The sequence below is a fragment of the Eutrigla gurnardus genome (genome assembly GCF_963514095.1).
Source record: "Eutrigla gurnardus genome assembly, chromosome: 23".
Classification (NCBI taxonomy): domain Eukaryota; kingdom Metazoa; phylum Chordata; class Actinopteri; order Perciformes; family Triglidae; genus Eutrigla; species Eutrigla gurnardus.
Genome location: NC_139934.1, coordinates 1,370,111 through 1,393,779, shown reverse-complemented (window position 1 = coordinate 1,393,779; position 23,669 = coordinate 1,370,111). Strand labels below are relative to the sequence as shown.

Here is a 23,669-nt window from a genome sequence, read left to right as displayed (position 1 = left end):
GAGAGAGAGAGAGAGAGAGAGAGAGAGAGCTCAGTTTCTTCTTCTTCTTTCAGGGTAAAAGTAAGAGGAAGAGGATCCGGCTGCCCACAGGAAGTGGCCCCAGGTCGGGTTAAAAGTTACCAAAATAAAAGACTTCTTGATCTTTAATAAGCAGCACTACTACTACTACTACTACTACTACTACTGCTGCTGCTGCTTCCATTTCTACCACCATTATGACGACTATCATTTATACTACTACCACCACCAACATGTCTACTCCTACCAAGACTATTCATCTCCATCAAAATACACTTGAAGTAGCAAAAGTAAAAGTAATTATGCAGAATGCTCAATAATAATAATAATACGATTTTTTTTACTTGTATTACTGTGATAATGTATTTGTATATGTGTAGTACTTCTGAGCTGATAAACATTTCTTACTCTTTCTTACAGCTGGGTGAAACCCTGATGCTGATGAAAGTCACAACTTCTGGCTTCAATCTGTAATAATTTAAATGATATTAGCGGCTAGCATGGCTAACATCACCACGTTGAAACACTTGAAATTGAAAATAAATCTTTTATTATGAAAGCAACCATCCGATTGTGACAATCTGTTCAAGTCGATGTATATAATGAACCCCGAGACAGAGGAACACCGGGTAACACTTTGATAAAAGTAACTTTTGTGTTTTATGGAACCTTCATGAATCCGACGTTTAAATCAGCAGCGGAAATCCACCAATCGGCAGAAGTTATTGTTTCACTGATTAATTTTACAATGTTACGGCGTAAAACTAAGAAAAACTGTAAAAACAAAACAAACAAAACAAACAAAACAAAAAAAAAACAAGAAAAAACACCAGTGAGCTCAGCATCTCAATACTTTTTGACATTTTGACTTGTAAATATAACTTACACAACGAAGTAGAACAATACACATTAAATATACTCAATAAAAAAAAACATTGTTTGTTTTGTCAAGGATGCAAATGTTTGCGGTTAGCGTATGGCTAATGGTAAGCTAGCGTTGGTCCTGAATCTGAAGCTAGCTCATGAACTGCACCGTCAGAAATAATCTCAATATTTAAATATAACTTTGTTGCATGATAAATATATTTATTTCAGCATTGTTGGCATCAAAATGATTTAGCTTCACGCATTAGCTTAGCATGTAGCTAACTGCACCCGTTTCAATACCACAATCTTTCACTCCGCAGCGTTTTTTTGGGGGGAAAAAAGAAGAAAAAGTCAAAACAGTTTTGAAGACCATTATTTTCTGGGTTTCTTGTTGATGAGTCACAGATGGCAGCCATTTTGGCTCCAACGCCGCTGCTAAAGCTATCACGCTAAACCAGCTGTTGAACAGCTAAATCCGTTTAGCAGCAGTAAAATAACAATAATATGTTTTCAAAGACCTTATGGAGGATATCAAACATGTAACATCGAAGGGAGGTTTAAATACAACGTCATTGTTGGAACTTCTTTATCCACGTGTAGAAAGACACGTTTTTACCGTTAAATAAAGAGTAGGCGATAACGACACGTCTGTTCTTCCTCCTCTTCTTCGGTTCCCTAATAAATAAAGTGGTTAGAAGTCCTCACTCGTCCCGCCCCCCCTCCACCATGCGGTAGCGCTGTCTGCAGGACGACGGCAGCGCCACCGGCCACCCGAACACGATGGGAACCGGCGTCTGAACGTTCCTCTCCAGGAAGTTGAAGATGGGGTTCCACCACGTCCGCGACAGGAAGTTGTTGGGCGCCTGACGCAGCGTCTGAGCAGGAAATACACGCTAGCTTAGCAACGACAATACAAAACCAGAAAGGGATTCAGCGTTTTGCTTCAAAGGGCATCTTCAACGATGCTATTCTGTAAAAAACGAAGATGGTCTTTTCGCGAGTGCACCTACGTGGGTGTTGGCCATGGTGTGATACCACCAGAAGGTCCTGGTGGTGGCGATGTACCCGATCACCACGTCGATGCTGTAGTGCTCGTGGGCGATGAGGATGCAGGCGACGCCCGAGGCGCTCAGCACCCAGCACATCCAGTGATACCACCACATCCAGCGAGGGGAGTCTGCTCAGGGAAACACACGGGGTTTCATTTAATGGGTTCAACCAACCGACGGAGCTCAATAACGAGAGCGGCGGCGCTCACACTCTTTGATGAAGAGGAAGGACAGCGTCAACATGACGGTGTGGCCGCTGTACAGGAAGTCGCCACACATCAGGTGAGATCCGGTCAGAGACAAACCTAGACAGCAGACAAACACGTTTTATTAGGAAACAACGCTGACTGCACTGCCCTCTGCAGGTAGAGAGCAACAACTACACAAGCCTGACAGCCAATCAGAGTTTGTTACCTCCTCCCGAGATCAGCCTCAAAATCCTCCAGATTTTCCCCGTCGAGTCGTTATACAGCTGCACGGACACGAACAACGAACGTTAGCTGGCGGCGGAAGTAAACGTGAAGTTCATCTAACGTTACAACGTACGTAGTGTGCATTCGTACCTTCGGAGCGCAGACCATGTGTTTCCCCGGCACCGGCAGCGTGGTGATGTACATGGTCACGCAGCGATACATGTACAGCGTCCCGATCAGGAAGAAGCAGCGGCGGCTCACGATAGCTCTGCAGACACAGAAACACTTTATGTTTACCTCCGGGCTGCTGGACAAACTTTACCATCAGTACTTCATTCTGCTGTAACTCTATAATCAGACGGCTCGAACTGAATAAGAAGCTGTAGGCTAACGTCCAAATATGGAAGGATTCAACTTAGTAGTATAGAAGACGTTTACTTAGTTGTAAAGAAAGATTTTACTTAGTTGTATAGAAGTTTACTTAGTTGTAAAGAAAGATTTTACTTAGTTGTATAGAAGAAGTATACTTAGTTGTAAATAAATATTTTGCTTAGTTTTATAGAAGAAGTTTACTTCGTTGTATAGAAGTTTACTTAGTTGTAAAGAAATATTTTACTTAGTTGTACAGAAGTTTACTTAGTTGTACAGAAGTTTACTTAGTTGTACAGATGTTTACTTAGTTGTATTGAAGACGTTTACTTAGTTGTATAGAAGTTTACTTAGTTGTAAAGAAATATTTTACTTAGTTTTATAGAAGAAGTTTACTTAGTTGTATAGAAGTTTACTTAGTTGTATAGAAATATTTTACTTCTTACTTGCTTTGTGTTATTCCAACACTGATTACAAGTAAATTCAAAATCCTCCTTGAATAAAAGTACAGAAGTATTATTTGCAGCTACATTTAAAGTATCAAATTAAAAGTATTCACTCTGTAGATGACTGATAGTATTAATGTAGTATTAAGTATTAATGGTGAAGCTTTTGTAGCTTCTACTTTGAACTACTGTGTTTACAGTGAGCTTGTTTCTCTTTCCACGGTACTAAAGTGAGTATTTGGGGTTTTAGACTCGTGTTCTGGGCGTACTTGTGCTTGAGGAAGAGCAGCTGGACCAGCCAGAGTCCAACCAGGATCAGCCCGTTGACCTCGGTGACGTTGAAGGCCCACGGCACGCGGTCCATATAGTCGAAGAACTTGTCGGGCAGCGGCGGGCTCACCGACTTGTCCGGCACCCTCTCATGGACCACCGTGATGATGACGGTGGTGAAGACGAGGATGAAGAGCGCGTAGAGGAAGGCCACGCCCGTCTTCCACCACTCGTTGGGGAGGCGGTTCGCCCGCTCCTCCGGCACGGCGATCTTCACGTAGTCGCAGTGGCGCCTCAGGCCGCTGCTCAGCGAGTGGATCAGCTGGTTCTGTTTGAACAGGCTGCTCAGTTTGCTGCCCTCCTGGTGCTTTTTGCCGTTGTGGTCGTCGACGGCGTCGCCCGGCGGCGAGGAGGAGGAGGCGTGGCGGGTGGGGTTACCATTGGCAACCCTGGAAGTGTGAGGAGGTGCGTCGGGGTTCGCCGTGGTTACGTTGACCTCCACGTGGGGTCTGACGTCATCAGTGTCCTGGATTAGTTCGGACGCTGCCATTCGGCCTGTTGGGTCGCTGTTCCCGCCAGCCAATCACAGTCTTTGTAATGCGTCAGCTGATCAATAACGATCCGCTGAATAAGCAGTTTTTCCCTCTGTGAGTTCACAGATAATCCTTGATCGGTGCTGACCGCTCAATAATCCCGTGTCAGGAATCGATAGCAGCAGAGTTCTCGGGTCAACAGCGATCATGAGTCCAGGATCATCGACTGTCGGATCAATAATCTGATCGATATCAGCTGTTAAACTGATGAGGTCACACAGAAGGCAGGGGGGAACCTACAAACAACAAAAAGTCAACATTTCATTTGTTTCTGTTACATTTTTTAGGTTGAATTAACTGTTTTTACATCACTAAAAACAACAACAACATGGTTTCAAGTCGACTCTCCAAACTTCATTCACACTTCAGCTTCAGATAACTTCATATCTGACTTCCCAGCAGGGTTGCCAGGTTGGGCTCGATTCAGTCGGACTTTTGGAAATTTCGACTGCTTTCGTAATACGTAAACGTGACCTGCCTCTATAACATGCCTTCATTGTCACAGTAATTATCTGCCGCTAAATCTAAGACATTCCCAATGAAGTTCTGAACTGAACACCTGCGATGAGCCGATCACTGACCCGCGGTCTCATGCGGGAACTTTCTTTATCTCGGCTGGAAATCAAATTCAGGTGTGTGACTGAGCTGATTCTCACACACTCACACACTCACACACACACACTCACACACACACAGTCTTTTTCTTAACTGGATTTACCTGAGGGAGGCACTCCCTGTATAACAGACACACCCTAATCTCACTCTCTCACTCTCACACTCTCACACTCTCACACTCTCACACTCTCACACTCACACACTCACACACTCACACACTCACACACTCACACACTCACACACTCACACACACACACACACACACACACACACACACACACACACACACAAAGCATCTTTTTTTTTGTCGGGGCTGAAACGCGAAGACGTCACTAAAATAATTGTCGTATTAAGTTGACAAAATGTTTTGGGATCGGTTCTCAAGCATCCAGCTAATTAAAACCAAAAGTCTGGCGATAATTAATAGAATCTAATAATGATAATGAGCCAGACGGAGACGGACAAACACATTGTTGAGTGATGACAATAAATAGAATAAACGCAGACTGTTCCTTTAGATTTCCATGAGATCAAAACGCCGTCATCATTAGTGACGTCGTTACCGACCACGAAAGAGGGATGTTTTTAATAAAACAGGAACACTGGAGAAAGTTTACGTTCCTACTTCAACGTTACTTTTCTGGGAAACGCGTCAGCGTTAAAACGGCAGATTTCTTAATGGAGTCTGGTGAAGAGATGCTGAATCCTCGTGTGGCTCACACTGATTTTATTTATTTTACCTTTATTTTACCAGGAAAGTCCCATTGAGATTAAAAACCTATTTTTCAAGGGAGTTCATTTAGACTCAACCCTACACACACACACACACACACACGTACTCACCAAATGTGGATTCATCCGCCGCTAAAAGTAGTCCCTATTACCTGTTTGTTTGATTAAATGTTTGTGGTGTTTTAGGAGTTTGTGTTTCTGTCTCGGGTTAAATGTGACGGAGAAACAAACTGCTGCAGATTTGAGTTAAACTTGTGAGTCACGTCTCCGTCTCCTGCTAAATACCTCCTCCTCCTCCTCTTCCTCCTCCGACAACATTTCACACAACAGCAAATGTGTGTTGATATATATGTGTTAAAAAAACAGCCTTTTCTGCTCATCGAGGAAACAAACTGCTGCTCCAAACTCTTCAGGCGGGATTATTCTGACAAATTCCCTTTAAAACCATCGTTTGTTATTGAAGAACGTTTTATGCTGTTTTAGACACAGAAAGTCGCTGCACAACGTCACACAATCCTGGAATAAATGAATTAAATTACAGTGATGTATTCAAAATGTTGCACATTTCTTTACAGCTCTTTATAATATTTTAAATAAATATCTATTATTGATCATTTTCTATTTGAGACTACTTTTTGGAGTACTTCTCCTATTTTGTATATTTTAGGATGATTTAATTTGTTTCAGTTTCTGATGTTTCATTTTTTAAAAAGTGCCAAAATTAAGTGCAAATTGTATTAAGTTAATTCAATTGTATTAAATGAAGTACTCACTCAGTAATCATTTGGTGAATAAAACACTTATTATTGAAATAAGAAGAAAACTAGACTTAATTTCTTGTTTGAAGTCGCTTCCACGTTTTTCTTTGGTTTTAAAACAACAAAGATGCGTTTAAAACCGTCTGTAATCCACAAACGTCTGATGTCACATCCTGTTTACAGCGGAGGAACAGGAGACCTGGACTCTAATCGAGTCAAGACCACGAGAACTCAATTTCCCCCAAATAAGCAATTAGATTGAGCAAACACAAGACGGACCGGCAGGAGAGCTTTCCAGAAACAAACGTCCCATTTAGCCGACTGACAGTGAACGCAGCGCTGCAACGACGCCCTTTTATCTGTTCATTCTTCTTTTCATCAGTTCATCAAGTAATTAATTACTCGCGTCGTTCAGAATCAGAGAAAAGTGAAGAAACATCCGTCATCATTTGTTTTGTCCAAACAACTCAAACACAATAAATTCAATTTAACTTTATTTAAAAATGGAGAAAAGAAACAAATCCTCCCATTTTGAGATAAATGATGAATCTAAGATCAGTTTGATTGTTTCAGCTCTAAATATATAATTAACATAATAGAAAAGTAGTTGACAACTCTGCTGGAGATGCAAAATTAAATAACTTAAAAATGATTGAAACCGAAAACACAGAAAGGTGTGAAATTAAATGTGACAGGAAGTAGCCTCGGTGTTTAAAAGTGGGCGGGGCTACATTTAATCGTAATCTTACGCACTAGGGAGGGAAAATATTAAAGTCATGGTTCAGTTATTAATCATTTTTACGGCCAAAATAATTGCGATTAACGATATTATCCCGATAATCATCAAAACGTTCAAATTAAAACAATCAAATAATCTCATAAATAAATGATAATTATATATAATTTTGATTGAATTTACTCAGGTGTTAAAAGTACAGATACTCAAGAAGGAGAGATACACAAGTAGAAGTACAGATACTCAAGAAGGAGAGATACACAAGTAGAAGTACAGATACTCAAGAAGTAGAGATACAAAAGTAGAAGTACAGATACTCAAGAAGTAGAGATACACAAGTAGAAGTACAGATACTCAAGAAGTAGAGATACAAAAGTAGAAGTACAGATACTCAAGAAGTAGAGATACACAAGTAGAAGTACAGATACTCAAGAAGTAGAGATACAAAAGTAGAAGTACAGATACTCAAGAAGGAGAGATACACAAGTAGAAGTACAGATACTCAAGAAGTAGAGATACACAAGTAGAAGTACAGATACTCAAGAAGTAGAGATACAAAAGTAGAAGTACAGATACTCAAGAAGTAGAGATACACAAGTAGAAGTACAGATACTCAAGAAGTAGAGATACACAAGTAGAAGTACAGATACTCAAGAAGTAGAGATACAAAAGTAGAAGTACAGATACTCAAGAAGTAGAGATACACAAGTAGAAGTACAGATACTCAAGAAGTAGAGATACAAAAGTAGAAGTACAGATACTCAAGAAGTAGAGATACACAAGTAGAAGTACAGATACTCAAGAAGATACAAAAGTAGAAGTACAGATACTCAAGAAGTAGAGATACACAAGTAGAAGTACAGATACTCAAGAAGTAGAGATACAAAAGTAGAAGTACAGATACTCAAGAAGTAGAGATACACAAGTAGAAGTACAGATACTCAAGAAGTAGAGATACACAAGTAGAAGTACAGATACTCAAGAAGATACAAAAGTAGAAGTACAGATACTCAAGAAGTAGAGATACACAAGTAGAAGTACAGATACTCAAGAAGTAGAGATACAAAAGTAGAAGTACAGATACTCAAGAAGTAGAGATACACAAGTAGAAGTAAAGATACTCAAGAAGTAGAGATACAAAAGTAGAAGTACAGATACTCAAGAAGTAGAGATACACAAGTAGAAGTACAGATACTCAAGAAGATACAAAAGTAGAAGTACAGATACTCAAGAAGTAGAGATACAAAAGTAGAAGTACAGATACTCAAGAAGTAGAGATACACAAGTAGAAGTACAGATACACAAGAAGTAGAGATACAAAAGTAGAAGTACAGATACTCAAGAAGTAGAGATACACAAGTAGAAGTACAGATACTCAAGAAGTAGAGATACAAAAGTAGAAGTACAGATACTCAAGAAGTAGAGATACACAAGTAGAAGTACAGATACTCAAGAAGTAGAGATACACAAGTAGAAGTACAGATACTCAAGAAGTAGAGATACACAAGTATAGAAGTACAGATATGGTAAGAGTAGAAGTACTGATTTACTTGTTTAGTCAAGTAAAAAAGTATCCCTATGAAGTACATTTCTACTGCTGATTTCTTTTACAAGGCTAACTGAATCTGACGTCAAAATCACAAGAAAACAAATAATCAATACCTCCCTGAAATGAATTAAAACTGTAGTAACTTTGAAAACGTGAGTACTGAGTAGTAACAAGTAAGGGTATTTGATTTAAAATGGAGTAAAAGTGAGAATTTGTCAGAAACATAAATACTCAAGTAAAAGATACCTGGAAATACTACTGAAGTACAGTAACAAAGTATTTGTACTGCGTCACTTCCCACCTCTGCCTATAATAGAGTATTATAGAGCCAATACGATAATAATATAACAAATAAAAGTACAGCTGACAGATTTAAATACTCGGTTTAAAGTCGCGTGAAGCTGTAAATAAAGTTAACTTTATATAAAGTTAACTTTATTTACCTGTTGACGTCACACGCGCGTTACTGTTTACAAGTCAAACAGAGAAGTTTCAGTCCACGTCGCTCGGAGCAGGAACTCACCTGTCGGACGGCGCGCGCCACGTTTCCGCCTCAAACCGGTAAAACACGAAGAAACTTCGGTTTGTGTTCGCGTGGAATCAAAAACACGAACTCTCCGTTTAAACTTCTTCCACTCGACTTCTTCGTCTCCTAAAAACTTCTCCTCCTCCTCTGACCGGCGACACGCGCCCGGGCTCTCCCTTGTGCGCGCGCGCCCGTGAGAATAGACTCCAAATATGGTGCAGCAGCTTCCGGTGACGCGCCCCTGCTGACTCACCTGTACGGATCTGACGCACCTGAGCTCGGAAGAAGTTCCGTGAAAAGGAGGGATAATAAACATAAAAAAAAATTAACATGACAAAATATTTTAAAAATATATAATTCAAAAAAATATAAAATATATTAAAACATATAAAAAAAATTAAAAAAAATCCCTTGAAAAAAATATATAAACAAACATGAAAATAAAAAAATATAAAAAATATATATACCAAAAATATATAAAAATAAACATTACAAAATATACCGTATAAATATAAATATACATAAGCACTTTGGATTCAGACACATTTAAGCTGTTAATTTGTGAATTAATTAAAAATGAATTTCCCATGCTTGTAAGAACTCCAGTCCAGCAGGGGGCGACCACGTGGATCCCGATGCAGATCTAAACGTCACACGTTCTAAACCAGGAAGCAGAAAAAGAGGACGTTTTGTTGTAGTTCTGGTTTCTTCCACCAGAGGGGGCTGAATCTGCACCGGAAAACCCCCAAAGACCTGAAACACAACACAGCGCTGTTCTGATGTACACACACACACACACACACACACACACACACACGTTTATATTATTATATATCATATTTATATTGATATATGTCAAAATGAACACTAAATGAATAAAAGAATACATAAAAAAGACGTATTTTATATTTGATCACTTGGGGTTGTCAAGTCTCCAGGTTGTGCGTTTTGAAAAGGGGGAGGTGTTTGACCTTTGACCTCCAGGCAGCTGAGGATGGAAACAGACAGCTGACGGAGTTCGTCTCTCGGCCGAAGAACAAACTGAGCTTTTCTTTCTGTGAGCGACGACATCGGCCATGGACAACACCGACAACCTGTTCCACCCCAGGTAAGACATATATATATATATATATATATATACACACATATATATACATATATACAAGGATAATAGGAAGTATTTTTTAAAGGTTAAATCAGAGGTTGAATGTCTGCTCGTGTCTGTTGTTTCTGATATACGGGATAATCCCATAACTGCAGACACATGAAACAATTATACATAATTATTCCCTTTTTATTTCATGTAGATTGTTGTGTATTGCTCAAGTACTGTTAATAAGTTTAAGGGGTTCTTTTGTGGCAAAAAATAATATAATTTCTGTTGAATTAATATTATATCAGAGAAAGAAACTGGTAAACAAATTGATCATGACTTAATTTTTTTAAGTCATGATCAATGACGTTTTATGTATTTTCCTTTGTTATTATTATTATTATTTGCTGTGAAAATTAGCAAACTGTTCTGTTGTTTAATTTACTAAATCAAAATGATTTATTTTATTATTATTATTTATGTTATGATTATATGAATATTATATTATCTATTTTATAATTTATATTTGTTTTAATTATTGTTAAATAAAACGTATTTACATTAAAAGGAAACTATAGTACTTTTTACTCCACTGCTTCTGAAGTAGAGTTACTTTATTAGATCGAGATTTTACATTTGAAAAGTTTACAAAATATGCATTTTCTTAGACAACAGAAGATGTTTTATGACTTGGACTGAAACCAATCAGGAATATCACCACAGTAATAAATATGTGTTTATCTGGATATCAGGTAGCATTAGTAGTAGTAGTATTTTGTAAAGGAGTACTTGGTCCACCTCTGTTGTCTCCTTCATCGTGGTATTTATAGCAGGACGGCCGGCTGCAGCTGCCGAGGCTCTTTCTGCATTTCAGGGGGTTAGCAGCTGCTGACCGTGTGTGTGTGTGTGTGTGTGTGTGTGTGTGAGTGTGTGTGTGTGTGTGTGTGTGTGTGTGTGTGTGTGTGTGTCAAAGTTCGTCTTACGAACATCGGGGGGACTCACATACCGTCTGAGGACAAAAGTCGGGTCCAAACATTATACTCAAGGAATAAGAGTTTGGATATAAGTATACAAGTATGACAGTGATTTTGGATATAAGTATACAAGTATCACAGTGATTTTGGATATAAGTATACAAGTATGACTGTTAGTCTGGTTGGGGGAAGTTCTGTGGCTGAAATGCTAACCGCTAACCGGGAGGACATGCTAAAGATAATCCTTCACAAAAGCTTTCTCAATGATTGGTGTTTTCAGGTGATTATACATCAAAAGAAAATATACGAAATAATATTATATTCAACATCCGCCAATAGATTCACCTAAACGTGACGCTCTAACGTACGTAGCCGAGAGGGAAAATCACCTGACTTCATTTCTGGTCAACTAAAAATAAATAAATAAATACATGTAAAAAATCAATATAAAAAAAAAATAATAATAATCTATGTGACCACTAATGACAATTTGGAACGCATGTTCTTTTTATGGTATTGAAGTTTAAATTGAACACAGATGCTTAACCGAGATCAGATCTGAACAATCTAACGCATTTTAAACAGTTAAAAACGTTTCAGGGTTTTTTCCATTTTGGTAACGAATGTGTGTGTGTGTGTGTGTAAATGTACACCAGCTGTCTGCTTATCAGTATGTAAATGTGTGTGTGTGTGTGTGTGTGTGTGTGTGTGTGTGTGTGTGTGTGTGTGTGTGTGTGTGTGTGTGTGCGGTCCTTCAACACAGATAACATCCATCTTCCATCCTCTTTGCCTTCATGTTTTTTTTTATCTAAACTGTCTTCTTCATCCTGTTTTAAATAAAACTGAATCTTTGGGGTTTTGTGGTGAAAGATTATATTTTGTGAAAGTAAAAGTAGTCATACAGCAATATAAAATACTTTAAATTTAAACTCTTGAAGTTAAAGTATCAAAGTATTATCAGCTGAATGTACTGTTTTTCTCATAGTATTACATGTAACAGGATTATAAGTACTACTATCTTATCTACTTTAGAAAGTAGTACAAAAAACGGTTGAGTAATTTAATCCTTTAAAGCAAATTTTGCAGAATTGTAAAAAGGAAAAGGACATAAGTGTAAAATAAGTGAAAGAAGAACTGATCTTTGAGCATTCCAGGTGTACAGGTGTACATGAGTACAGGTGTACATGAGTACAGGTATACATGAGTACAGGTGTACATTAGTACATGTGTACATTAGTACAGGTGTATAGGTGTACATTAGTACATGTGTACATGAGTACAGGTGTACAACTTATCCCCGTTGACGTGACACCATGGAGGCAACATTCAGTTCTGAGAAGTGAAGCTAAAGCTGAAGTGCCTTAAACTGGCATTGTTCCTAATGTCCACCAGGGGGCGACTCAAGAACATGTTTTGTCTCCTCCTCAGTCTGGCAGCTGCCTTCATGAAGCTCGACCCGGAGGACGGCGAGCAGATCGTGGAGTATTTTAAAACCCACGCCCTGCTGATGAGAGAGAAAACTAGTGAGTGAGCAAAAACAACGTTAATGTTAGGTAATTAATCCATGAAATGTCGTGAAACGGCGTTTGTGTGTTCAGTGCTGCAGTCGTCGGTCAGAGATCAGAAGAAGCTGCTGGTGGAAAACGCCAAGCTGAAGAAAGACATCGAGCTGCTGAGGAGTCAGCTGCAGGACAAGCAGAGGAGACGCACCGGTACGTCCAATCAGCTGCCGGCGTTAACCACATGACCTCGACCCGGAAACAACACCCGAAAACATGATGGTTCTTTTTTAAACAATTAGAACATGTCCTCACTTTTCACAATTTCCTTTGTAGTTCATTCAAATTTTCAAAAGTGTTCTCATTTTCGAAAATTGGCCTTAAGATCCCGAAATTCTGTTAAAAAAATTTTTTACGACGTTTTTGAAAATATCCACACTTTCCAAAATGTCCTCACTAAAACAAACTGTCCTAAAGTTTCTTCACTTTCCCCAAAATGTCGTCACTTTTCCAAGCCGTTCCTCACAAAGACGTAAATACACACAGACAGACACACTGCTGATGTTTCCCCCTGAGCTGCTTCACGTTGCTGTGGACGTAAATAACAAACAACCAGACTGGAATATTTTAATTTAATCACAACTTTATCACGTCAAGTCTGACTCATGTTTTGGAGATTTATCTCGAAGATAAAAAACAGCCAGATACATTAAATTAAGTATGTGCATCTATTTCTGTCTTTCAGCCAAGGCTTTGCTGGCCCCGGCGCCGCCTCCTCCGACTGTTAGCCCCGCCCCCACCACAACACCTGTCAATCAAAGCCCCTCCCCCGCTGGAGCGACAGCTGCTGTCTCTCTCCCCTCGTCACATGATCGGAGAGAGAGACAGGCCAGGAGGAGGAGAGGAGAGAGGAGAGGTGAGACGAGGAGGAAAGGAAGGAAGGAAGGAAGGAAGGGCGAATAGAAAAGAAAAGAAAAGATGGAAGGAAAGCAAAGAATGACGTTACCTCTCTCTCTCTTTCAGCTCGCCCCATCTCTGACTCTCTCTCCTTGGGGGCGGAGCCTCGCTTGGACGTGTCGCGGCTGGACCTGCGGATTGGACGGATCCTGAGCGTGCGGCGCCACCCATTGGCCGAGGCGATGTCGGTCCAGGAAGTGGACGTGGGAGAGAACGCCCCCCGGACGGTCGTCAGCAGGTTGGGAGAGAAAACTCAGCCCGAGGAGGTGACGACGACGACTTCGTTAAAAAAGTAATCTTAATAAGATAATAAGTCATCTTTAACTAAAAAAATAATTTCATAAATGAATTCCAGCTCCAGGGCGGTCTAGCTGTGTTGCTATGCAACGTCAAAGCCTGTAAGCTGAGGGGCGTGGTCTCCCAGGCCCGCCTCCTCTGTTGCCCCACCTCCTCCAATGACTGCGCTGAGCTGCTGGTCCCGCCCACTGGCTCCGCCCCCGGGGACAGGGTCACCTTCCTCAACTACCCTGGTAACCATGGTTACTACCATTAAAATTCAAACATTTCGGAATTCCAAAACGGTAACAAAAGCTAGCCGGACAACGCAGGTGGTCTCTTCCGGTTCCTAGGTCTAACGTGGACCCCCCTTGTCTCTGTGTCCAGGTGAGCCGGACCGGGAGCTGCAGGCCAAGCAGAGGGTCTGGGAACGTCTTCAGCCGGACCTGCAGGTGGACTCGAGGGGCGTGGCCAACTACAAAGGCTGCGGGTTCGAGGTGAAAGGGAAGGGGCTGTGCCGCGCCCCCTCCCTCACCAGCTGCATCATCAGATAGACCGAGACCTGATGTGCTTTTATTTTGAAAAGCCTGGCTAAGCGACCACATAGAAGTGTCAGAAGCAAAATAAACATTTCATTCAAGTTGCGTCACTGTTGTTCTTTAGGTTCCTGCAGCGTTCTTTAAAGTACCGATCAGTCTGAACCCGACACTCGACGTTTGAATTCGAGTTCTTTGGTTTTGTTCCTAGTAGAACCTTTTCACAGGGTTCTACTTAGATCCCTGCATAAAGGTCTACACAGAACCATCTGTGAACGGTCCCAACCAGAACGCCCTCTGGAGGACCCTTCTATGGCGTAAAGATACCCACCCAGAACCCTATTTGGAGGATCCAAAACCTTCACACTTCATAAGGGTGTGAAAGCAAGAACCAACCCAAGGGGTTCTACTAATAACCCTTTATATCTGAAACCAGGGTGTCATCTAGAACCCATGAAAAGGATGAAAAGAGTTCTTAATGGAACTCTGAGTTTTTTCTTCAAAGAAAGGTTCTTCAGAACCCTTTCCGAACCCTTATCTTGAACTCAAAACCGACTTAAAGGAGACTAAATGACACAAATGTTGTATTTCATCGTGTTTAAGGAACTTTTAAAACCCAGCAGGAACATGCAGAGTAACGTTTGGTGGTAAGAAGACGGTTGTTTTGTGGTTCTCTAGTGTTCGACCTCCGACCCGACCCTCAGAGCGCTGTGATGGTTCCTGGCCGAAAGGCGGAGCAGCCGCTCCCTCAGCGGTCCGCCCCTGACTGATGGCCAATCACAGCTGTTGTCCAAGAGCGAGGCTCCTCCTTCCGCCTCCTCGGCCAGAGCTCTCAGCCAATCGCTGGCCCCCGTCAGGTAGAGCGCTGTGTCAAGCCCCGCCCCCTCCAGGTGGTCGGCATGCGTGATGACGAGTAGAGCGTGACGACGCCACGCGGGACCGAAGAGAGTCTGAACGGCGACACACAACACACAACGTCACGTCATAGTGTGTGTGTGTGTGTGTGTGTGTGTGCGTGTGTGTGTGTGCGTGCGTGCGTGTGTGTGTGTGTGTGTGTACCTCCACCTGCTCCTTCAGGTGTGTGTCGTCGTGCGGCAGATCGGCTCTCACAACGAGCACAAGCACGTGCACGCCCTCGGGGCAGAGCTCATGCACGCTCTGTGGGCGGGGCAAGGAAGGGGGCGTGTCCACAACCCTCAGCAGAAGGTCAGACTCTGCCCCCTGCCTTCTGAAGTAGCTCTGGAAATTTCGGCTGAGCAGCTGGTACTCCGTCGTCACGGAAACGCCAGAGATGGAGGCCCCCGTTGGGAATCCGTCTCCACCTGCCCGAACAATTTATACGATAATTTATTATTTATTTTATTAATTTTATTTATTTTTATTGTCATTTTATTTTGGGGGGAAGCCGTAGAACCACTGACCAATCAGAGCGTTCCCCACAGAGCTCCTCCCACTCTGCCTGCCACCTAGCAACAAAACGCTCAGGGCCAGCACATTCCGCTTAACTTGACGACCACGGCTGCCGAGGATTCTGAGGAGGTCGTTGCCATGGCGACTGTGTTCCATCTCAGAAACGACGGAACTGAGTTTAAAAGATAAACAAAGAAAACGTGTCACACGAGTAATGACATCACTTCCTTTTATTACTTTTCCTTGGAAACAGCTTAGATACAATGATTGCTTAATATATCTGTTATATTTTAAATATTTATTATATTTTAAATATAATATGTACATATATCTATTTATGTGTTTTATATATATATATTTATTTATTACATTTATTTAGTTCACAATAAAAAACAATATATATAATAAATAATCACTTTCATCTACATAAAATATTTATAAAATATTGATGAATCTATTGGCACTTTTTTGACCTTATGATCCACTGATAGAATAATAAAATAAAAAACACTTCAATAAATTCAATAATAAAAAGCCGGGTGTTTCTTTATCTAACAGAAGACAATAAGGACACTATTTAACCGCGACACACGACTTTCCATTTAAAGTCCGTTTCCTGAGAACCGCGGTGACGCAATCTGGATTGAAGCATAAACGGATGCTAACGTCACGTTAACACTTCGGATCGTTACGATCAAAACAGTTTAATAATCGACTTCAACAAACTCTACGATTTCCTAAAACGAGTCTTACCTGCTTCACCAGGAAACACAGTAACGTATCCTGGACGGATCGATAACAAGGTGTGTGTGTGTGTGTGTGTGTGTGTGTGTGTGTGTGTGTGGTTCCAGGTTAAAGAATAACTCTTAGGTTGTAAAACAGACAAACATCAGCTGCTTCCTCTTAAAGGGGAAGACGAGAAACCTTCTCATAAACAATAATTAACAACATTCAACATTAAAAATAATGAAATTAATTCTGTTGTCAATTATAAGATAATATCCTATAATTTCATGAATATAAGTTATATGATACAATATTTAATTAAACTACTATGAGAACAACTTCGTGATTATGAGAATATCTTATACATGTCTCAAAAATAATAATGATTAAATATAATCTTATAATATCTATAAATATAGTATTATAATATCGCATAAGAAATCTATAAGAAATAATATCTAGTGATACTGAAGTTTTAAATCATAATTATGACACTTCATAATACTAATAAACGTTATGTTACTGGTCATATTACACAAAAATTTTGTATAATAAAGTATGTTAAAACGATGAATCCATCTCATAATAATGAGATGTTAATTCATAATTATGACATAATCAGATAACGCTCAACACTCAATATCTGGTGATATTTATAATTATGCGAGTGGTCATAAGTTTCTAAGCGTTAATCTATCATTTAAATGATTATAATTGAGTGATTCTTAAGTATAATTCATTAATTATGGAATATTCTGAAACAATGATGGATTAGTGTTTGGTTTTTACAGTTTTCCTCTGAAGGTCTCGCTGACAGTAAAATCTGCACAAAGCGTTTTTAAACAAAAGTGTTCTCTGTTAAAGTGACATTTTCAGGGTCAGCAAGGGGGCGGAGCCTAAGGCTGGGGGGGGGGGGGGGGGGGGTCTGAAACCACACAGATAACATTATTCTTCCTCACATTACCATGAACACACACACACGTTTTAATGGAGCGTGATGATCGGGTAAAGCCACAGCTTGACATCAATGAGGCTGATGACAGAGCGGCGTGACCTATGACGGTGAAAGGGCGATAAAAAAAAAACAGGACGTCGACGCCCGGCGGCGGCGGCGACCACAAGAGAGCAGAACAGTGCCGAGGCGTTTTCAAAGACTTCAGAAAATCAACAGATATACTGTGCTGTCGAGGGTTCAGATGCTCAAAGTGACGTACGCCGTACTTTCCAAGCTTTTCCATTTTTACCTCCAACGACCTTTGCAGGGTGATACCGCCGCCGACGCTACCATCCAAATGACTCGCTCGTACATTTAGTATCTGCAACTCAGCAGAATCCAGGAATACACAGCAGGTCATTTCACTGGATGATCAGGGTTATTCCATCGATTAAAGCTAGCTGTGGATTCATCGCCATTCAGAAATAGACGTGAAAAATTCCCATTTTCGGTGTATTGTTAGATAAATGACAGAAGGCGAATATGAACCGGAATGTGACGCCTTGACAAATATAGATGAACAGATACTACTTCAGACTGAGTAGAAGTACTTACTGATATTACTTGATAATGCCATTACGGTTCTGATAACTTTGAAAACATTTTGTGTTTTCATGACACAAACAAGGCAGTAGGGATGTAAACAATTCACTGTTTACATGTTAAAGCTTGTCAATGAGCAGAGTGCTGGTCCACCTTAAAGGTCAGTCCACCTTAAAAGGTCAGCCAACCTTTTAAAGGAGTCATCACCTGGTTTTATACGTATCCAGCCCCCCTTGGATCGCTTTGGATCAATTCGTAAAACTTATTAGAAAAAAAAAAAAAAATGTTTAATCAAACATTGAGCTTGTTCTGACCCTTTTTCGTACCGCGATTTTATCACGCGAGATTACGCGCGAGGTTTTGACTGGTCCGGATGTGCATTGTATAATATGTAATGAGGCGCGCGTTGATTCGCCGCAGGAAGGACAGAGCCGGGGGGGCTTGCCTGCATGCAGACTCCAAAACATAATGGCGGCGCTTCGGCGATTTCAGGTAGCGGACGGGGCGGGGTTGGGTGGTGAAAGAGGGGTGGGCTTATGCAAGTAGCCGCCACGGTGACGTCACCGAAGGCGCAGAATCAAAATCTCGTGCTTTAGGAATGCACACCCTTGTGTGCTATTCCTGTTCGGAAAAAGAGCAGAAGCGAAAAAACGGCGCCACTTTCAAACTCCAGCCTTTCAGGCAAGTTTCAACTGAGGTCAAACACAGATATGCATGTTTTAACAAGAGAAATTGCGATTTCCGGGTGATGACTCCTTTAACTCCTCAGCCGGAGTTTTTGGTTATTTTTTTAAACTTTACACCTGAGCCAGATGTTGCTAACTTCAGGGGCTAACTGCTACATCCTTTAGGAAAGTTAACGTTAGACCTATTCACGCGTTATTTTACCTTGTTAGCTTTGTCGTACATTTTTATTGACATCTGGTTAGCCGACCTCTGACCTCCGTGTCGTCAATTCAAATGCTAATTGTTTTCCATCCACTTTATAAGTACGAGTTGTACGTCTTTGGTTTATATATATCATAAAAAGCGTGCTGCAGCTTCTGTGTGAGTGATTGAAATCTGGCCTTCGGGCACTAAATCTGTTATTCGGACAAACGGATTAAAACAACGTCAAAAAGACGTCATGAACTCCAAATATTTTTAATGCTAATATTTGTTTAAAAAAAAAGAGTTTCATTCAACTCTTGTTTTGCGTTACGGGAAGAAGAACAATGATGTGCTGATATTTAAATGGCCTTTAAATAACTTTGATCTGCACAGATGGAATCATTTCCCTGAACCCTAGCAGGCCTGTGGGGCTTTTCCTCTGTTAATCTGATCTCAGGCCAGCAGAGCGTCTGGTTTCAGCCACTATGCTGCGTCACGTATTAGAGTGTCCTCCCTGTTCGCTCGTCCGCTGGCTTCCGTTTCTGTTTTCCATTTAAAGAGTAGAGAACGTACTAGATCACGATGTTAGACAAGACTTCGCATATGGCTGTTCCCCGTCAGATCACATGACACAACATGTTTACAAAGGAGCTGACGTGACCAAAAACTTTGCATCTTAAGGTTTAAAGATCTTATAATGAAGCATTATATTACATCATATGGTTGTTGATTCATTAGTCAGTATTTCATACATTGGTGTGTTACAACATACATAGTAGGATGCTTCTTTTGTAAAACAAATAAATAAATCAAATAAAATGCTAAATAAACCTCAACATCCTTTTTTATGTCAATTATCTTCTTAAACACACATGAAATAATAACTAGCACTGCTGCGTTAGCAACGCTCAGTAGCAATGCTGCGTTAGCACCGCTGCGTTAGCACCGCTGTGTTAGCACCGCTGCGTTAGCAACGCTCAGTAGCAATGCTGCGTTAACACCGCTGTGTTAGCACCGCTGCGTTAGCACCGCTGTGTTAGCACCGCTGTGTTAACACCGCTGTGTTAGCACCGCTGCGTTAGCACCACTGCGTTAGCACCGCTGCGTTAGCAACGCGACTTCCGATAAGGGCATTTGTCGGAGGAAAGTTGAACAACAATGTTTGGCTGTCGGTACAGTAGGGATGTCAATGGAACAAGTTTCAAGCACTCCTAGTTGCTAGGTTACCACACTGCTGCTATACAACAAAGATAGCTCGGGGAAGATGCTACACAATGCTACGTACGATTGTTAAGTGTGGATGTACGAACATACAAGTTAGTGCAGGATTTGTAGTCTAATAATAAGAATGACACTCACACAGAGAAGTTTCATACGACACCATTTTAATCACAAGAACACAGATCATTTGTGATTCGTGACCTCACATTACGGAAACGCTGCAAATAATTATAATATACAGGAAATCACTCATAGAAAAATAACTCTATCACAATAACAACAGTGCAATCCAACGAGACATGAGGAGAAAGCTTTTGTTTTTAACAAGGCAAAATTATTTCACAGCTCGGACGAGTTTCTATTGAAATTTTGTCGTTTTGGGCGTTTCAGTGTAACGTTTTTACGCTTTACTTAAACTTTTCGATGTTGGGCTCATAGTCACCAAAGATCGTGTTGCAGCTGAGGCTAAAACCCCAAAACGGAAGATGTGTTGTATTTTTCCTGGTTTTAATGACGCTGTGTTTTTCTCCTTTGCAATACGGCGTAAATAAATCTACTTATACCAGTGCAATTCAGGACTTTTATTTTGAAAAGCCAAATAAATATGTGGAAAAAAAAAAGAGTAATAAAGTTGCCAAAGACGACATGATATGAAACGGTGTCGTCCAATCAGCACAAAGTTTGCATGTTTGAGATTAAAGATATATTTCAGGCAATTTATGTAGCGTGTTTTTTCAAAATAAAAGCCCAAATAAGATTATATGTATGTATATATCACACATCTGTTGGTCTTTGAAGCCAAAGCAGCAACATGACAACAGACTTCCAGTATTCATGCTGACGGGGGTCAAACCCGATCTCAAAGTGGTTTCTGCTGGTCTAGACGGGAGGAAACCAGACCGGGACCACGAGTTTCACTTCCCGCCGTTTGCGTGTGAATGCAGACCGACAGGAAGCTCATTAGCAATGAGATACCGGGACAGTTGGGAGCAGGTTTGGTTATTGGCCCCGCCCTCCGCCTCACTCTCTTCTTTGTTGGTGTCTAGTTCACTGGCCAGAAGGCTTCCCTTCCTCAGTTCTTCTGGCACACGTGAAGCCTCGTCTTCGCCGCCGAGGTCGCCTGCGTTTCCGCCGCCGCCGCCAGCAGCGACGTGTGAGGGGAGGCGTGGCGAGACGAGGACGCCGCCAACTTGGACTTGGCCAGCAGCGCCAACGAAGAGGAGGGGGAAGGCGAGCGGGCGGACCCTCGCAGCGTCCGACAGCCGAGCCCGTCGCCGCAGGGGCAACGCTGGAACAGCTCCAGGCCGTGGTTCCCCTTCCGGCGGTGTCGCGTGCAAACCTGTCCCTCCCGCAACACGGGCTTGCAGATGCGGGTCCAGAAGTGTCGGGCGCAGCAGAGCGCGTCGGAGCAGTCCGAGGAGCGCAGGCAGGGGTCGCCGACCTGACCTGAACAAGACAAACGGGTTCTCAGAACTTCAACACGGACTCGATGACGTGTTTCATTCATGTAACGATGACTCAGCGTTAACGCTCACCTCTGCTGGAAGACGCCGTGACAGCCAGCCTCCCTCTCTTCCTCCAGCCTCGTTTAGATCGCAGACCCGTCTCCTCCGAGTCCGAGTCCGAGTCCGAGTCTGGGATCCTCTGAGACACGAAACTCTCCAAGTCCGGAACGCAGATATCTGGAGGAGGAAGATTACACAATCGGGACTTTTTAAATCTAAATTATGAGATTTTTTTGTTAAATATTTGTTAAAATCATGAGACACAAAATCAAAGTTTGACTTTTTAAGAATCACAAAGTCGTAACTTTCACGATTATGTATCTAAATATTGTAAATCTAATTTTTATGATAATAAAAACAACAATGATCTTATTACAACTAAATATGGAACTTACTGTTGCTGCAGCGGTTGCCCGGGCAACACACGCCATCCCTATGGCAACGCCTTTTCCTCCTGCGACAGGTCTGACAGCGGGAGTGGGCGGGGCCTTTGGTGGGCGCGTGGCAGTAGCTGCCCTCGCTGCACTCCAGGTCGCTCATGCACTGGTAGAGCTGCAGAGAGAGAGAGAGAGAGAGAGAGAGAGAGAGAGAGAGAGAGAGGGTCACGCGCGCTCCATCAACTGAGCAGAACACGCGCGCTTACGTCAATCACTCACTCACTCACTCACTCACTCACTCACGCACGCACGCACGCACTCACCGTCAGGTCCAAGCTCGGCTCCCACGCGCTCCTGTTGACCGGCAGCGCGTGCCCCTCCCTCAGGATCACCGTCCTGATGGAGTTGAGCCTGACGCGCGCTTCCCCGCCGCCGGAGCACGCGCACAGCGCGAGCGCGAGACACGCCATCAGCACCGAGTAGCCGGTCATGACTGGACAAAAGAACAGAAACCCATCAGATACCGAAACTTACAAGAAAAGTCCCTAAAACATTTACATTTAGGTCAATATATAAAATAAAATATATAAATGTACATCAAAGACTGGAACAGAAAAATAAATCTAAACGTTCAGTTCATCTTAAAAACATGAATCAGAAATAAATACTACATACAAATCATTATAAATGTATCTTAACAACACTTTGAAACAAGAAGAACGCATCAAATACTGACAAAATAATAATAATCACGTTATATATCGTTTCTTAACAGTTTAACACACGTTAAAACACGTTGAAGCAAACATAAAAACACAGAAATAAAGTCTAAATAAATGTGCTCAAATATTCCACATCGTTTCTAAACGGTTTCTTTAAAACACGTTGAGAAGAAGAAGAAGAAGAAGAAGAAGAAGAAGAAGAAGAAGAAGAAGAAGAAGAAGAAGAAGAAACTCACCGACGGAATGTAAATTAAACTGTTTTTACAGTTTATCTTAAAAACACGTTCAAACAAAACGGTTTTAATCTCATCTAATAAATAATTATTATTAAAAAAAATAAATCAAACACAGAACAGGCACCACGTGGGTTCAGAGCGCGTGAAGGTGGATTTAAAGAGAAGAAGCAGCAGGTAAACCTGGTCCTCACCTGAGCTGCAGAGTCCCGCTGGCTTCACTTCCTGGTTTCCACAAAAAAAACGCGCGAGGAGAAGGAGAAGAAGATGCGCGTGCGACTCAGGAACCGACACAGGTGAGCGGAGGTCGGACCTTCACCCACTTTATAAGGCTGCTGCTGCTGATGCCACGCGCGCCCCCGCTCCGCCCACAGCCCCGGACGCGCGCCCCACCCCCGTGCTGCGCGTACATCGATACCCGCGCGCCCCCTCCTCTCTCACCTGCAGCCATCGATACAGAGAGAGAGAGAGAGAGAGAGAGAGAGAGGCTGGTTGTTCAATGAAAAAGAATCAATGAAGTTCCCTAAAACCAGAAACATCCCCATAAACAGCACAAACAATAAACACATATTATCTGCAGATATAATCATGAAATAAGTTTGATCTTTGATGAATTCAGAGGGTGTTTTAAATGTGTTTTATGAGATATTCAGGAGTACTGGGAGTATAAAGTGTATTTCTTTGTGTACATGAGACAATCACTGCTTTCACAGATCTCCTCACCTCGTGTTAGCTCCTGCTTTCTTCTCCTCCTCCTTTATCATCCGTTGTTCATTCATCCTCCACAGAGAC

General features: G+C 41.6%; 4 protein-coding genes across 4 annotated transcripts; 1 reads left to right on the top strand and 3 right to left on the bottom strand.

Annotated features, from left to right (window-relative positions):
* Window positions 1–551: 551 nt before the first annotated feature.
* LOC311009411 (phosphatidylcholine:ceramide cholinephosphotransferase 2-like) lies at window positions 552–9,137 on the bottom strand. The gene is made up of 7 exons (XM_084003557.1): window positions 8,939–9,137; window positions 3,432–4,261; window positions 2,498–2,615; window positions 2,349–2,406; window positions 2,144–2,239; window positions 1,896–2,062; window positions 552–1,760 (listed from the first exon to the last, which is right to left on the bottom strand). The coding sequence occupies exons 2-7, from the start codon at window positions 3,980–3,982 to the stop codon at window positions 1,587–1,589; spliced, it is 1,164 nt and encodes a 387-aa protein (XP_083859683.1). The 5' UTR covers window positions 3,983–4,261; window positions 8,939–9,137; the 3' UTR covers window positions 552–1,586.
* Window positions 9,138–9,919: 782 nt separating this feature from the next.
* On the top strand, window positions 9,920–14,374 carry aimp1b (aminoacyl tRNA synthetase complex interacting multifunctional protein 1b). Its single transcript, XM_084003146.1, has 7 exons — window positions 9,920–10,049; window positions 12,437–12,531; window positions 12,607–12,720; window positions 13,253–13,423; window positions 13,531–13,730; window positions 13,820–13,994; window positions 14,128–14,374. Exons 1-7 carry the CDS (start codon window positions 10,018–10,020, stop codon window positions 14,292–14,294), a joined length of 954 nt encoding a protein of 317 aa, XP_083859272.1. The 5' UTR covers window positions 9,920–10,017; the 3' UTR covers window positions 14,295–14,374.
* Window positions 14,375–14,894: 520 nt separating this feature from the next.
* LOC311009063 (GTPase IMAP family member GIMD1-like) lies at window positions 14,895–15,842 on the bottom strand (the record flags this gene model as incomplete). The annotated part of the gene is made up of 3 exons (XM_084003037.1): window positions 14,895–15,226; window positions 15,336–15,598; window positions 15,698–15,842. 3 exons carry the CDS (start codon window positions 15,840–15,842, stop codon window positions 14,951–14,953), a joined length of 684 nt encoding a protein of 227 aa, XP_083859163.1. The 3' UTR covers window positions 14,895–14,950.
* Window positions 15,843–20,441: 4,599 nt separating this feature from the next.
* On the bottom strand, window positions 20,442–23,328 carry LOC311009062 (dickkopf-related protein 2-like; the record flags this gene model as incomplete). The annotated part of the gene is made up of 5 exons (XM_084003036.1): window positions 20,442–21,486; window positions 21,576–21,722; window positions 21,941–22,097; window positions 22,246–22,415; window positions 23,319–23,328. The coding sequence occupies 5 exons, from the start codon at window positions 23,326–23,328 to the stop codon at window positions 21,113–21,115; spliced, it is 858 nt and encodes a 285-aa protein (XP_083859162.1). The 3' UTR covers window positions 20,442–21,112.
* Between the last annotated feature and the right edge of the window lie 341 nt (window positions 23,329–23,669).

What these genes read in the sequence shown, in the direction of transcription:
- LOC311009411 (XM_084003557.1), bottom strand. Translation starts at nt 3,982, where the DNA reads ATGGCAGCGTCCGAACTAATCCAGGACACTGATGACGTCAGACCCCAC. An exon ending in CTGCTCTTCCTCAAGCACAA is followed by an intron (nt 2,616 to 3,431) that starts GTACGCCCAGAA and finishes CTGTGTCTGCAG; the next exon opens with AGCTATCGTGAGCCGCCGCT. An exon ending in ACACCATGGCCAACACCCAC is followed by an intron (nt 1,761 to 1,895) that starts GTAGGTGCACTC and finishes TTTCCTGCTCAG; the next exon opens with ACGCTGCGTCAGGCGCCCAA.
- aimp1b (XM_084003146.1), top strand. Translation starts at nt 10,018, where the DNA reads ATGGACAACACCGACAACCTGTTCCACCCCAG. An exon ending in CAAGCAGAGGAGACGCACCG is followed by an intron (nt 12,721 to 13,252) that starts GTACGTCCAATC and finishes TCTGTCTTTCAG; the next exon opens with CCAAGGCTTTGCTGGCCCCG. An exon ending in AGAAAACTCAGCCCGAGGAG is followed by an intron (nt 13,731 to 13,819) that starts GTGACGACGACG and finishes AATGAATTCCAG; the next exon opens with CTCCAGGGCGGTCTAGCTGT.